Here is a 16114-nt window from a genome sequence, read left to right as displayed (position 1 = left end):
ATAAGTAATCAGTACTTCTACAGGAAGTAGTATTTTGGGTGGAATAAACCTTTAAAATTATAGGACACTGGACAGAAAACGGTATTTAGGGTGGAACAAACCTTTTACAAACATAACTCGTAATTTTAAAGGTTTATTCCACCCAAATAGTACTATAATAGTCATCAGTACTTCTACAGGAAGTGGTATTTTGGGTGGAATAAACCTTTAAAATTATAGGATATTGGACAGAAAACGGTTTTTTGGGTTGGACCAACCTTTTTACAACCATACTTTTTATTTTTAAGGTTTATTCCACCCAAATAATGCTTTATATTGAGTAACTGCTTCTATAGGAAGTAGTGTTTTGAGCGGAATGAAACTTATAAAATCGTATATTGGCTGTTTACAAAGGTGTGTTTGGGTGAAACAAACTTTTTAAAATCAAAAGTCGCACACTCATCATCCAATTCAGTAGGTGGCACTGTCACGATAAAACAAGGGTCCTACAAGTGTGGTCCTGAAACTGCAGCATCCTTCACTGCAGACACACAAGACTGAAGACAGCAGCAGTTACTGAGTTAAACACCAGATGGCGCTAAAACCTGCAAACAACCAGCTGAAAAAAAAAGCAAGAATGAAGAACATGTGCGTAAGAGAGAAATAAAGAAAAACTGTGCACATAAGAGAGATTTTTTTTTTTTTCTGTTTGAATTTTGTAATTTTCTTATTCAGACATGTAATAAACAAGTTCACACATTTTAAAACAAATGAGCATGGCAAAGCAAAAACAAACCTATATTAATAAGTGACACTAACACATTTTAAGTGTCTTTCCTTTATCGCCATGGATAAGCAAATGTTTGTCCCAACAGTTCTTCCCGAGTTCACACACCTAGTCCCAGCTAGAGTCGCGAACCTGAGAGAATACGTCTGACACATGAAACAATACTAACGAACTAAGAGACATCGGCTTGTCCCACAATATACCAAGACCATAATATTATCATGCCATGACAGTTCTCAGGATGTGTGCTAAAATGTTAAGTAAAAATCTCGACAATAACACTTGTATGATGGATAATACAACCACATCAAAACATTGTAGTACAATATTTTTAGAAATATCTATTTAATCTGTACTTATTCTACAGGTTTTTATAAGTTATTGTGTAGTAAGGTTGATCTATAGTTGTTCTGCTGGGAGTTTAGTGCGCTCTAAAGGTCTGCCATTTTGCTACGTCAGTTTTTCTAAAGTCCATCACACTGTGAGACATCACCTATACAGCTCATAAAAGTGCGTGTCCGTAAGTCGGCTCTGCTTCCCGTATCCAAAAAGGGTGGGTGCAGCAGAGCGGCGTCGGCACCCTCCGGTTCTCCGCCGAGACAGCCGACGGGTGCAGCCCTGTTTGTGCAGCACAGACAGATTATGAAGGAAAATACCGGTGTCATTTATAGCTATGACCCCTTTAGCGCGTTCTACATTTATTGACAATTCCTCAGGCGTTGTGCAATTCTTTTTTTTTTTTTTCCATGTCTGAAGCTATGCTGTGATAAACCTGGCTCTCGTTTAAGAAAATAAAATGTGATGAGCAGTAACTATGGTGGGACATTATCATGACGGATGGCAGTGATTAGTAACAGGGTTCGTCTTCTTCATGTGACAAATGAAGTATGACCAAGACTGTTGTGCATTACAAGATTGGGTAATTCCTAAAGCTGCAAGTAATTTAATTTTTTTTAAAAGCTAGAGGGCCCAAAAGATATTAACCCAATGAAACAGCACTTAGATACTGCTGATCTTGGCTATTATGGCTAGTATGTTAGCAAAATATTTACCGAGCAGGCAACCAACCAATCAGCCACAACAAGTGAAAGGTGAGGTGAAGAACATTGAAGTTGTGGGATATGTTAGGCAGCAAGTTAAAAGTCAGTTCTTGAAGTTGACGTGTTGGAAAAATGGGCCAAATTGTGACGGCTGGACAACTGGGTCGGAGCATCTCCGAAATGGCAGGTCGATTCTGTTACCTGCGGTCCTGGCGACAGTAACTGATGCAATGGAAATGAAAACTGGTCCAATTCCACAGAGGGGCTACTGTCTCACAAAGAAACCTTAATGCTGTATGATGGAGAAATAGAAGGTGGCCTGGTCTGAAGGGTTTTCTTTTACGTCATGTGGACAGGCAGGTGCATGTGCATTGTTTAGCTGGGGAACAGATGGCATTATGGGATGAAGGCAAGATGGTAGAGGCAGTGTGGTGAAACCTTGGGTTCTGGAATTAATGTAGATGTTTCTTTGAACGTATACCCCTTCATCATAACGGTATGATTCACTGCAATGGTTCAGTAGGACAATGCTTCCTGCCACACTGCAAAAAAATTCTCCTGGAATGACTTAAGGAATAATTTATGGTGTTGACTTGGCCTCTGAAATCTCCAAGAGATCAATCTGTAGATGTGCTGAAAGGTTTGATTCCATGAAGGTCCCGCCTCACGATTTCCAGGACTGAAAGGATCTGCTGCTAATGTCTGATACCACAGGACGTTTTCAGAGATCTGATGAAGTTCGTGACATGTCAGAGCTGCTTTGGTGGCACAAGATCAGCCTAGAAAACATTTAATGTTGTGGCTGATTGGTGTATACCTTAGATCTAGCATTTTTAATTAACATGAGCACAATTTTCATCCATCCATCATCTGCTTTGGGCTTCACTAGCTAGCATCGAACAGCATCACTGGACAATGTGTGGTCGATGGCTAGTCTGTGAGCCAAAACGAAAAGCTAAACCTGATGTATAGCTACTAATAATTCTGTCAAGTCATGAATTAATGCGATTCTTTAAGTTGGTGATAGCTAATACACAAAATAATCAAGACGACAAAGTAGTTGTTTGTATCTGCAGCTTAGCAGATGGTGGCACAAACCTGAAAAACACAATGACACCAGGATTTCCCTTTAAAATCACGACGTGCTTTCCTGACAGGTGCCTATACAGCAACATAACAGTCACATTTCACGAACCAGTCTGCTCCGAACATTATGCAAAAAGCACCAAACGGTGCCGGGAGGAGTACAGTCGCTATGCTGTTCCAAAAAAAAACAAAACAAAAGTCACTCTACAGCAGAGGCAGTCCAGGAGCAAAAGCTTAGAGTATCGAGATCGGGAGTGAAGGCTTGCTGTCAGGTTGCAGGTTCAGTGCGGGGACACTGAGCAAACAGGTGGTTCAGGTTTACAACAGGTAAAGATTCCAGACAGAGGCAGAGAATTCCACATGGGGGAAGAATAGGTCACTCTGTCGGCCACTGATGATGATGATGATGATGGTGAGAGCAGGGCTGCACATTTCACTGAAGAAAAATATTGTAGGGGAGGGGAACAAAAAAAAAGATGATTCATGATGCACCTGAAGGAAATCATAAAGCGAGAGGATCCAGCACTCTGTCTACAGTTTGTCCAAAACTTTATTTAGACATATTTCTCAGGTCAGTTCTGAAGAAGATCCTCGTCAGAATACAGCTGTCTGTGAGTAAATATTCTAGCAGCGAGCTTTGGACAGTGCGTGGCATCCTTTTGATTACACCAAAAAAAAAAATCCAATTTAAAAGCTTCCAACAGGCAGAAAAAAAAGGTGTTTCATATTGCTTTCTAAATCCGCTGCTGTGGAAAATCTTTCAACTGATTAAACTCGCCAAATCTGACTTGTTAAAATTCCTACTGGAACTGAGATATCCAAAAGAAAGTAAGACTGTTGTGCAGCTCTGAAGTAGAGGCAGGATGCTCCACTGGTGACCGGTGGACTTGCAGATGAGATGTAGACCAGGCGGGGAGGTTGTTTTTTTTTTTTTTTTTTGAGGGGGTGGGCCGACTCAGTGGGACTCTCCGTTGACCGAGCTCCCCTCTCCTCGGGGTGAGGAGGAGCAGGAAAGGCCCTTCTCTGTGTTTTCTGAGCTGGAGCCGTTCTGGCTGTGGTGGTCGGCCGACGACGCGGAGCTGGAGGAGGTGGCCGAGGTGGACGAGGGCTTGGCCTTCTCCTTAAAGTCCGTTATGATGACTGTCAGGTCCCCAACCGTCACCTCGAGGTGCTGGGCGCTGCTCCGGTCGATGTTTTTTAATCTCGGCCTGATGAGCGGGCAGAAAGAAGTAGATTATGGTTGGGCATTTTAAGAATACTACATAAGTCTGTAAAATCCTGCATGAGGTTTTGAAGTACTTCATCAAAAAAAAAAGCAAAGTACTAGCTTTGATTCAGTTTACCCAAAGTGAAAACATCTTTTCAGCACAATGCCACTGAAAACCTCCCTGCTGCTACTTTGAAATTCATTTCTGGTGTTTCCCCTCTCTTTCCACTTGAAGTACTTTATGAAATATGACAGCCCAACTCCAGGTGGCAATACAAACAGCATCTAGATTTTCCAGTGTTGCTTCGTGCATCCCTGTAATATCCGATTCCTGTTGATCCCTCAACCTGGTGTCAGCTTGTTTACCTCATCTTCTTGTGACTGTTCTTCTTGAGCGCCGGCTCTCTGTCGCTCTTCTCCCTCTCTACTCTCTCCTTCTTTTCCTTTTTGGGCTGCGAGGGCAACACGAACTGCTGCGTTACCTGCTGCTGAGAGACGAGCTGGGAGACGGGACGAGGCTTCCTGATCCGCGGGGAGGAGGAGGAGGAGGAAGGGGGAGGCGAAGAGAGACATAAAGAGGGAGAGGGGGGAAAAGGCAGAGACAGAGTGTGGCAGATTAATGAGAGGGAAAATCACAGTGAACACATGGCTTCTTGCTAGCGCACCACCGTAATCAAGAGCCAATAATCACTGCCAGTGCTGGTTAGGACGGTGCTGCTGAAGTGTTCTTAACACTGGCAGCAAGTGGCGACACATGCGGAGTGCATTCGGAATGAAACCCAGGATTCAGCCATCTGTGAGATATGCAATACACCTGTATAGGCTTGTTTTAGCGCTCGCAGGTTACACGCCGACAAGACAGGATCTGTATCGGTGAATACAAGGATGTAATAGGAATTAGAAGACTTGTATTTGTCCCGAGCTGCTCAGTTTGGTATGAAATTACTTTCAGATGTGTCCATGAGCTTCTTCTATTACTCATGTCGGATGCATTAATTTACACTACACATTGAGTTTGAGCTTTAATCAGCATTCCTGTGCAGCGCTCACACTGTACGGGTCAATCGACTGAGCCCAAAGTCACTGTGGTCACTGATGATTCCAAAAGTCCAACGGCATGGCTGTGTAGTGTTGGTTTTATTGGTTAAGTTCACTATGAATAGGCCTTTGTCTTAAAGCTGCAGTGGGCAGAAATATAGAAATGGCAACAACAACAACAAAAGAGAATAAATAATAGCGAGCATTTTGAAAATACCTCCTTTAGTTTATCCCTCTTTGCCCTGAGGAAGCAATTGGTACAGGAATATGCATGTGCCTCACACATCGTACAATGTAGGCCTATTAGTCATTTATTTCAACCACACCGATCATGATCGTGAACCCAGAGCTGTTAAATAGCAGCTATTGTGCGCCTGCAAAGCCCTTTTTTGAGCGATGACGGCAGCTTGCCGGTACAGGAGAACAACTGCGAGCCTGGAATGCAACTTGAGGCCGATGCAACTGCCAAGTTCTCTCCATATCTGAAATGCTTTGCTGATATTGACACGCTTCATCGCGTTTATTGACAAGCGTGTGTCTTTTTTTGGGGGGGGTTGTTTGTAGTGTAGGCTCTTGTTGCCAGTGTTGGAGTATCAACTTTCCTACAGGATTTCAGGCTGTGTAAGCGTATTCTTCATTTGTAAAGCAGCCAATGTTGTATAATCTCCCTGAAAAGACTTGTGATTGTCCAAAGCAATCCCATCATGGGCTCGATTCTCTAAAGTCTGAGGAGGGGCAGAAGTCTAATTTCCATTCAGGCCACTTGAATAGCAATTTGTTGGGGGTGTTTGTGTGGAATTTGTGCCCAATGGCAGCAAAAGTAAACAGTTCAATCCTTTCTTATTGACAGCATTCAGCATCTGTCGAAGATATTACAGCAAGAACTAAGGCCAATTAGGTTAAAGAGAATTTTTGTTACATTTACAACCATGAACACATAACAAACTGTGGATTTTGTGCACAAAACAAGAGGCTCACTTACAAAGAAACCCATCAGCAGAGGAATGGTGTGGTCTTTAAAAACCAGAAAACCAAAGCCTGCCTTGACCTAAACTACAGTGTGTCACATATTCATTAAAGGGCACTCCCAAGATGTTTTCCCCCCCTTTCCTCCCAAATTTGGAAAGTCCATTTTCCGAGTACTGCAGCCCATGTTCCAGTGAACTCCCTCTGGAGGGTGCAGACAGCCATAAATGGTGTCACCTGCCACTTCTTTACTCAACAAGCATTCATCCCTCAATAGCTTCTGATCCAAGATTACTGTCAGTTGTGTTTGCGGCTTCTGTTAAGAGTATAATTACACTTGTCATTACGGCTATTTAAGAACTGGACGCTACTGTTTCGGGACTTGAAAGCTGAATAATTAACCCCGGTTTGTTCTTGATAACCGACAAAAAAAAAAGGCCTGATTATACGCAGGCTTCGCAAACTGCTAAACATAGAAGCGACACGCAACACGGTGCAACAGTTAACCAAATGTTCCTCCTCGCAGTCACATCTTCATCCTTCATGAGTGTCTGCTGTCTCAAAAATGATGCATTATGCAACTGCTTTGGCAACCGCGAGTTGTGTGATCGAATTTCTGTGCAGGACTGTGTGTATGTGTTTGTGTTTGTGTGTGTGTGTGTGTGTGTGTGTTTTTGGGGCTGGCAAGAGCTCTAGATGAGAGGCGAGTGTGTTGAAAAGGCCATCTGTTGAAACAGTCCACACATCCAGCGCCTTATTTTGCATGCACACGCATTCACACACAGACACAGTTACATGTATGAACGCACCGGTGCGCACCACGGCATGCGGAAGCTGCGCTAAAAGATGCATCCGACTTAACAGTGGAGATGTACTTTAATAAACATATGCAATCACCAGACGACACATCCCCTGAGGTGCATTTTTACGCGCACACGACCGCATGTGTGCGAATGTGCCGCATGCAGAAACACACACACACACACACAGCAGCGAGCAGATGAAGCATGAGGGCATGATGAGAACACAGTGTTTTCTCGGGCCTGTTTAGCAATATTTGTAATTAGAGCTAAAAAAAAAATAAAAAATTAACACTGACAACATGTTTCATAATTCAGTCTCGCTCTGCTGGCTTGTTCTGATTTTCACATCAGATCAGGACCCTTTGAACGACGGCCGCTTCGATTGTCGACAACAGTGCCATCGCCTTACCAAATATATCTCAGGTTTTATGCTAAGCGCCGCACTTAAGCTCGCACAAAAGCCGCACCGGAGTTTTTGCTCGAGTGTTCTAACCCGCTTGTGAACCCTTTCGGAAGTATTGCAATTACAAAACATCGGTTTCCAGACGCTGCATGAAAAATGTCCGCTTGCCTAATGTAATTATAAAAAGTGTAACATAGCGCAAGTACACAGTGTGCTGAACACGACAGAATCCATCCACAGAATTAGTCGGAGCACCTGGGACAAGTGTTGCGGCGCATTGTACCACTTTTTTTTTTTTGGCCAAAATGAACCTCAGTGGCCTATTTAGCTTAATTTAGAGGCTTCTACCTCCTTTTTATACGAGCAAATACATAAAGTGAAGCTCCTGGTCTGCTGTCTTGTTCTAAGGGCAAAGCTGTTGTTTAACAATTCTGGGATGACCTAAATTGGGGCCCAGCTTCAAAGAGTCTCTCCCAGAGACTGTTTTTTTTTTTTTTCTGAGTTATCACTGCCTTCACAGTACTTGCAGTGATGCTAGCAAGGGTAGAGTGAAATGCAAATGGGTCTCTTGGCCTACATAACTGTCTGATAAGGAGGAGATGTAGAGATCCTCTAATATGTCTGTCTTGTCAGCAAGATGCTGCGGAACTGCTGACACCTTTTTAAATAAAGGCAGAGGCCTCTCAAAGTCCTCTGTTCCCGGTTCAAGTAATTTGCTGCTCTCCTTGACATCTTTTACCTCCAAACTCCTCTTAGCAACTATAAGCGGCGTCTGGCGGTCGAAATCTACTGAGACACGAAACGGCGACCAAAAGAATCGACCACTCTGCCCTCAGGACAAACGGTGAACCTCCTTCGGTTGACGGATGCAGTTGAGGATATCACTGTTGGATTATTTCACAAATGGATTACTGTTGTCATGGTGTTGCAGGAAGTTAAATACAATCAAGAAACTGAAGGTGTAAGTGAGTTTTTTTTCCTGCAACCAGGCCCAACTATCAACATATTTTGTACATCCAATCTTCCTCCACGCATTACAGTGAAGTTGATTTTCACTAATAGAGCCGGCTCAATAACCTGAGGGCGAAAGAGGAGACAGACAACCTAATATTATGGTGAGACAGAGCAGCAGGTCTAAACAGAGGTGCCTCTGTTAACCCAATCAAATGGTGTTTATCTTAGCACTTAGGCTTTCACTACTGGCCTCCCTTTGGACGCTGAGTGTGTGTCTATTGATTCCAAAAAAGAATTTCTGCGCCTAATGTAACGGCCTATTCTTTCTGACATTAATACTCCGTGTTGGAACAGTTGTTCCAGTCGATATTCGCTCCACTCACGCCGGTCCATTCCACAACGGCTAATGGAGTCCCACACTGGGAAATTAGGACGTTACGAGGAGGGACTTAAACACACCGAATTCTATTTCCTTGAAAAGGGGGAGAGAGAAACAATGGATATTAATCAGGACGCCTTCATTTTTTTCAATCAGGAAAACATTTAAGGAGCGTAACTGCGCTACACAGCCAGTTTATTGGTTTATAATCTCGTCTTCTTTCGCCGTCACTCACTCCTTTTCACAGGTTTCCTTCTGCCCCGATTTCATTAACTGCTATCATATGATCCTTGTTAAATTTCCACAGCATAAGCATAAAACACCGTCCCTCTTACATTTGATTCAACTAAACGAGTCTGATTCTCGCTCGCAGCCGCTCCAGCTCACGGTTTTATAGTTTTAATTGCGAGCTGAAAGGCAAACGTGCTCCATCCTGCAGAACGTGACGGCTGGAAAAATACAAACGCTGCCACTGCTCCCTCACGTAGCCACATTTCACTGACAGGGGAACTCTGGCTGACCCCTTCTCAAATATGTCGTAAACACACACACACACACACACACACACGCACACATGTCGTCCATCGCTATCTCGCTTTTCTGCCCATTTGCGCTCCTCTCCCTCCTTCTGCTGCACCCGCTGACCCCCGCGCTCCTCCGACGTTGGCCTGCGCTTTGAAAACGCAGATAAAAAATTTAACACGCAAGCAACTGCGAAAAAAAATAGCTCGGTCGGGTTGTAAATGTTCGCGGTGGACAAACAAGATCGTCCCCCGACGCCGCTCGCTGTGACTCTCCATTATTTAGCGACAAACTCCATATTTCTTGTTTGATAGAAATACGATTAGATTTGACCTCTTTACAATGGAAAGCACATGTCGGTGTCGATTCTCGTGGTAATCCTGGGAGCTTTAGTAAAGAGCAACTGTTCCAACCAAAGGAGCCTCTTGGATAAGAAGTGTACTGCTTCTAGAATAGGAAGCACACCCCTATGTATAACTTCCCTGTGAGAAACTTAACTGACTATTCGGCACACCTTTTTTTTGTGTGTGTGTGTGCTTAAACAAGAGAAAATGAAATCTCTGCTATCACGTCCTGCACAAAGTTGACATCTTCAAATGTTTGACTAGTCCAGAATGTAAAGACATTCAGTTACATAATGACTAGTCTGACTCACCACATGTAGGCTGCGAGTATAAGCCTGCCATTGTTTGCGCGTTTCACACAGTTACCGTTTTGTTTAATCCACTTCCCGACCAGAAAAAGCAGCGACAGCCTCCGGGCTAGTGACCTACCACAGTGAGATCTACCAAGGATTTGAATCATGAACTAGCCATCTTAATTTGCAAATGTTCCACTAAAACAAGTCACTATTTTGGGGGAACACTGCATTTTTTTTTAGAAGCTTCACCCAATAAGAAACACAAACAAGCCAGAGCATTTCCCCCCCTGTGTAGCAGGATGATAATGAAGGGCAGCCAGACTATTCTGTTATGCAGAATGGGCTGGTTAAGCGAGACGACATAATGACATCATTTACATAATCGTTGCAGCTGTAAAATTGATTACAAAACGAAAACGGCCAGTTTTCAGTTTTGTGACAGCACGTTTGGGGTGCTGTCGGTGTTGTTTAGGGGCAGTAATTTCCCTAATTGACTGATTTTGTGCACAATTTCTTGATTATTCATTTAGTCTACTCTACAGCAAAGTGGGGACAAAAAGCCCCTCAAAACCAACATTCTACTGTCTCTGAAGTAAGAGAATAAAAGTCAATAATCTTCATTTGAGAAGCTGAAATCAGGAGGTGTCCATCAGTTATCAAACTAGTTAAAAGCCATTTTTTTCTCCAATCAATTTAAGTTATTTTGAGGGTTGAATGCATTTTTTTTAGAGATAATTCTGTGGTTTAGTCCTATTTAGCTTCTATTGCAATTCCATTTCCAGAAGTATTTTGTACCAAAGTACATCCGACATCTGTTTTATCCCCAAACAGAAGAAAGAAGCTGCTCAGATTTAGTATGTTTTTGGGTGAGATGCCTCTGACTGGTCACACTATTTTCAGTCTTTTCTAGGCGTACCATCATTTTCAGTTTCATGAGTTTAGTTTTTAAAATAATTCTGTTAAACCACGGTTCAAAAGCAATGTCTGATGTTCACTGGTTAACTTTCATAGAATTTTTATTTATTATTACTTTTGTCAGATTCAAGTTATTTCTGTGACCGTTGTGGGTTTTTCTTTCATTAATAATCGAGGGGTACCAACAATTTTGTGTGTAAACTGTCCGAGAACCTGAGGGTCCATACAAAACAGGAGAGACTAATCTAGGTTAAGGAACACGTGTCTTCCTTCGAAAGGCAGGCCTGTCTCTTGGAAAAGGATTCATGGCTTTGGAATTTTGAGCTTCAAACAGCTCACCCTACTAGTCATGACAGAACAGCTCTGGCCACTACTCCAGGCATTTGCTTTTTTGAAAATGTTGCGCTGGTAATGAGTTGCATCCAAATCATATCAGCGCAGAATTCTGCAGATGTTTGGACTGCGCGCTATCATTTATCGGGTACACTGTGTGATGAGCAAACAGCCCACAGGACAGCTGATGGACTGCAAATAAGCGCCGGAGCGTGCTGCTATAAACAAATCTCATCTCACTGTTCTGTGATGATTGTAAGATCATTGTGAAATAGCTTATTTTATGCCCTGTTGAACACCCTCAATCCATGTGTAGGTGTGTGTGTGTGAGCGTGTGTGTGTCAGATTTTCTATCAGCAGGTTGTATGCTGCTCCTGGGAGCTCCTCCAACCCGATGATTAATGTCTTTCCCTGCCTGTACATTACACACACTGTGTCTGAGTGAGTGTGTGTGTGTCTGTGTGTGTTTGTGTAGAACAGAGAGACAGATGGCTCTCCATGTCCTGTGGTTTATGACACCTTCTACAGCCCGCTAGCCACACTATGCTACATTCTCCCCCTCGCACAAAGCGCCCGCCTGCACAAACACAAACACGCATACACACAGAGCAGTATGTCATGCATCAGTGTCACCGCAGTAATTACAGGCTTATCACGTCGCCATAATCTTGAGCCACAGTGACGTGATAACAGCCAGCTCCATTGTCCGCCGTGCGCGCTCGGCGTTCGTATGCAATGCGCGCGCTAATACCAGCAACCCGCACAACTGAGCCAACTGTGGCACTTATTAGAGGATGTAATCATTTAAAGGGGATGACAAGACATCGATGCGACTTCGCTTGACACGCGTGCGACCAATCAAAGCGCCCCGTTTGTATCAATCATCACCGCTGCAGTTTTCACACGAGAACAAGCTCGCAGTTACCTGTTGTAACGATCTCGTCTGACAACAATCGCTCGAGCTGATTTTTTTCCCTTCAAAATCAAAAAACACACACAAGACGCCTGGATGTGCTTGGTAACCCGCTCCTCAGAAGACGTGACTCAAAGTTACACATCAAAGGTGTTGCAGAGCGGCGAAAACAAACCCAGCTATTTTATTATCAGCACTTAAACGGAGGTGTTGCTCTCTATTAGCTGCACGTTTTGTGTAATCAGGGTGGGAAATGCATGATAACAATAAGGAGAAAAAAAAGGCGCCAAAGGGAGATAAATAGTGGTTGTGAGGTTATTTGTCTTTATACCTCGGCAGCTAAAGAACCAGGTTAGGTTTCGAATGTGAAAAAAGGCTGTGAAGCGTAGAAACCTTACCTTAATTTACCTCTAATGTAAGCTTGATAGAGGCGTAAGGTATCTGATTTTTATCACCAAACTCTTTACTAAAGCATTCAAGTCTTGCACGTATAAATATGTACCCAGGCGATGAAATAATATATAAATAAAAAGCTAATTCACACTTTGCTCTGTGCATTTCAAATGGATGCATTTTCTCCTCAGGAAGCACTTTCTATGTATAATTTATACATTTACAATTAATATTCCATCGCAGTTGCGCACACTTTCATCCATGCAGCTATTTTGCAAGATAAATAACATATTAATTCCCTTTTGCATTTAAAAGTGATTTTGACCCAACATCGATGATCGTCTGTGCAACTCTCACGACTTGTGACTCACAATCTCTGTTTCACATAATCAGGCGGGCCCAGCGGGCTGATCGTTATCTCATGTTTATAATGGGTATCGGCCCAAACCAATCACCGGCTGGATTCATGACGTTTGTGCAGAAATGTCATAATGTCATTACCAATATGTGCGAGAGAATATTAGCTTTTATTGCTTTAAGTAAAGACGGAACAATGAGCTGATGAGTTGATGTGCGGAAAGCTGTGGTTTATGTAACAATGCTTTTCTCTGTTCTGCATCAGTGAAAGCTGGATGAACCGCATCTGGGGTTCTAAGACAAAACAAGAAGGTTTGTGGAACTGATGGACACTTTTTCATGAGAATAAATGGCCCATGAAGATTATCTGTGAGACTAATAAATAGCATACATATTATCTTGCATTCCCCCTGTTCCTTGGCAGTGCCGTTCAAACATATCTTTAAACTACAACATGCTACATCCCTCCAGCAAAACATTCTAAACTAGTCCTGCCGAAAACTACATTTTTACACCAACTGCAGTCGAGCCAAATGCACAATTACAGCCCAGTTTCGACTGTGTGGACTGCACATGAACTGTGAGGGTGAGCTTTTTGCGGAGGATGATAAAACAACATCTAAACAGCCGAATGCTGACAGGTTCCCAGCCAGCCAGAATGGCTTGTGCTTGTTTAGGTGGAGCTGACGAAACCTGCACATCAGTCATCCTGTCACAGAGAGACGCCCTGGGTTAAGTTCAACTCCTGAGCAGAGATAGAGGGAGACGCAGAGAGGGGGGAGACGGAAAGAAGGCAAACACCAATCTCTGAGAGATAAAGGCAGAGCGAGGATGAACACAAACAAGCGAGAACTAATAGGAACATGATCGAGCTCACTGTACTGACCTGCAGAAATATAATGCTGCCAAACAGGCTCCTGAACGCACAGCGTTTCCCCGGTGGGTCTGACTTGTCAGAGCGCGGCTCAGGGAACAGATGCAGGTGGTGCAGACACCAGAGAAGGTCACACACTGCTCTATTATACTCAGTACAATTTGGCTAAGGACTATGTTTAGGTTTAACAGCTGTCAGCGGCACTTCGCATGTCACGATTTTAAGCTTTTCCTCCAAACACTGCGAAACATGTCTCACCATTCGTTGTATACTTAAAGCATTAGGATGACACTCTAATCCAGGACAAGTCCTAATGGGTGCACTGGGAGGCCTTCAGTGCCTTGCTTAAGGCTGAGTGTTGAAGCTAATGCAGGAATCAAACCTGTGACCTTGCACTTCGCTCGTCAAACGGCCTCTGCGTCGTGACTTCTATCATCTATCACGGCTGTTTTCAAAGGCTGGGAATGAGCCCAAAGAGTTGCAGGAAGATAAAATGTCTCTCCCACTTTTCTCCGCAAAGTCTTAAAGTAATGAGACTGCATGATGTGTTGTGATCCCAAAGCTCCTCCAAGACTGCTTTAATTAAATACTGTAAGCTAGCTGCATGCAGTAGAAGAGCAACCTATTTTTCCATATTAATCTGCACAAATGGCTGCATCAGGTTTGCAGCGAGAGAGAGAGAGAGAGAGAGTGCCTTGTTTTTCTGAAAATGGAGGCACAGAGAATATTAAAACAACGGTTTGTGCTTTACAAACACAGGTCCCTGCTTTTGTCTCTCTGAATTCCACTTCCTAGAAATACAAGTTCCCGAGCTGCTGCTGACAGAATTAGCAGAACATCAGCCCCGGTTCCCACTTTGTCAAACTGTCTCTCTCTTCCATTTACTCTACCTCCTCCGATAAGCGAGTCCAATTCTGCTGATGTATCCCTGTCTGCAGTCAAACTCACCGCCTCAACAGCGCGCTTTCAATCACCCCGCCGGCTTTGGGCCGCCGCAGTAGATCATCTCTCCACATCGCGGGGATCTGGGCCGCAAGATCTGCTAAACCATGCCTTCATGAAACATTTATCTTTATCTGCTTGACGGCTATCTACATGCAAAGACTGCTCACCCCTAAATTATTTCTCTACCTCATTCTGAAATGTTCTCTCTTTTTAAGCATCCATCATCTCTAGTCCTTGCCAAAAAAGAAGACACGGATCCTTGCGGGCCAAGTGACATTTTATGTGTTAAGTTACTGCTCTTAAAAGTACGATAAGCTGATTTAAGCCACTTCCACAGAACCCACATTGGCTGTGACCTTCAGGCTGCTGGACACTTCCCTCTCCCCACTGGACGCCCCCATGCCCATGTGAAACATTAATTCATTACCGCACAGCAATAGCTCAGTCATGCTTGTTTAGCAACCAGTGAGGGAATTTTGCCGTGCGCCGCATTTATATTCTGCATGTTGTTTGCCCTTTAGCACCTTCGGCTTGCTCGCTGAGAAATCCACTTGTCTGTTGTGTTTGGTCATTAACAGCTGCGACCACCTGTGTGGCCATTTTGCTGCAGCGTTCGCCCGTGTTTTTGTGCGGCGGCCTTCTGCGAGAGACAACACCGCGACGTCTCTGCAGCGCTGCAGTTGGGAAGGCAGAAGGTTATTAACATTAAATAAGACCTTCTCTCGGACACTTGCTAAATTTGTGACGGGGTGCAGTGAGGAATTCTCGGCCAACTTCTTCCCCCCTCCTAAAAAAGAAAAAGGCGTCCAGATGGGGAAGACAAAGGATGCTACTGCTTTTGGTGACATGAGGATTCAGACAGGTTCTTGGCAAAGCTGCAGGCTGCTTGTTTTTTTTTGACTAAAACACACCAGAGTGTCTTCAACAATCAACGCTGGACCCAGTGATAAAAACATGTCTGCTGCTCAATCTCTCTGTTGTGCATTCGAGTGTGTTCGCGCTCGTGCATTCGCGTTTGTGTACAAATATGTATGCAGTCATGTGTAAAATTTGCATGTTGAGTGCATCTGTACGCGCGCACGTGTGTGTGTGTGTGCGTGCGCGCGCATCTGATGACAGCAGGCTGATTAAGCTGTTGCATAGTAATGAGCTATGGCTGTCTGTCTGGCAGCTGCTCTGACAACCTCTTTTCACAACTAGCCCTCCCACACACACACACACACACACACACACACACACACAGAGAAACAAACACAGGCGTTTAAGTGCACACACACACACACAAAAAAAAGCACCACAATTCTGAAAAAGCATCAAAGCTGACAACTGCACTGATCCATTGTTGGTGTAGTTGAATCAAAAAGTTGTGCTAGTGCAGGCAATTAGCGATGCATTAAAAGATGGAGATCTCACAACAACACACGCCGTTTCCTACAGGCGGCTGCACTTCCTCTCCGTCACCCTTTTTTCTTTTTTTTTTTTTTTGTTGTGTTTTCCTCCTGATAATGACTACCAGTCAGGAATAACAGTCATTTCCTGCCTCAAATCACTGATGTCAGGGGAAATATCAGCCACAGGCA

General features: G+C 43.7%; 1 protein-coding gene across 1 annotated transcript in view; it reads right to left on the bottom strand.

Annotated features, from left to right (window-relative positions):
* Window positions 1–671: 671 nt before the first annotated feature.
* Window positions 672–16114, bottom strand: part of yaf2 (YY1 associated factor 2) — a 25055-nt gene continuing 9612 nt past the window's right edge. The window contains exons 3-4 of the mRNA XM_008278903.1: window positions 4466–4621; window positions 672–4100 (exon numbers count right to left, since the gene is read on the bottom strand). Of these exons, the coding sequence (XP_008277125.1) occupies window positions 3848–4100; window positions 4466–4621 (409 nt within the window). The 3' untranslated portion in view covers window positions 672–3847. The remainder of the gene's footprint in view (window positions 4101–4465; window positions 4622–16114) is intronic.

The sequence above is a fragment of the Stegastes partitus genome, unplaced genomic scaffold (genome assembly GCF_000690725.1).
Source record: "Stegastes partitus isolate 25-593 unplaced genomic scaffold, Stegastes_partitus-1.0.2 Scaffold137, whole genome shotgun sequence".
Lineage (NCBI taxonomy): Eukaryota > Metazoa > Chordata > Actinopteri > Pomacentridae > Stegastes > Stegastes partitus.
This window is presented reverse-complemented; position numbering and strand designations above follow the sequence as displayed.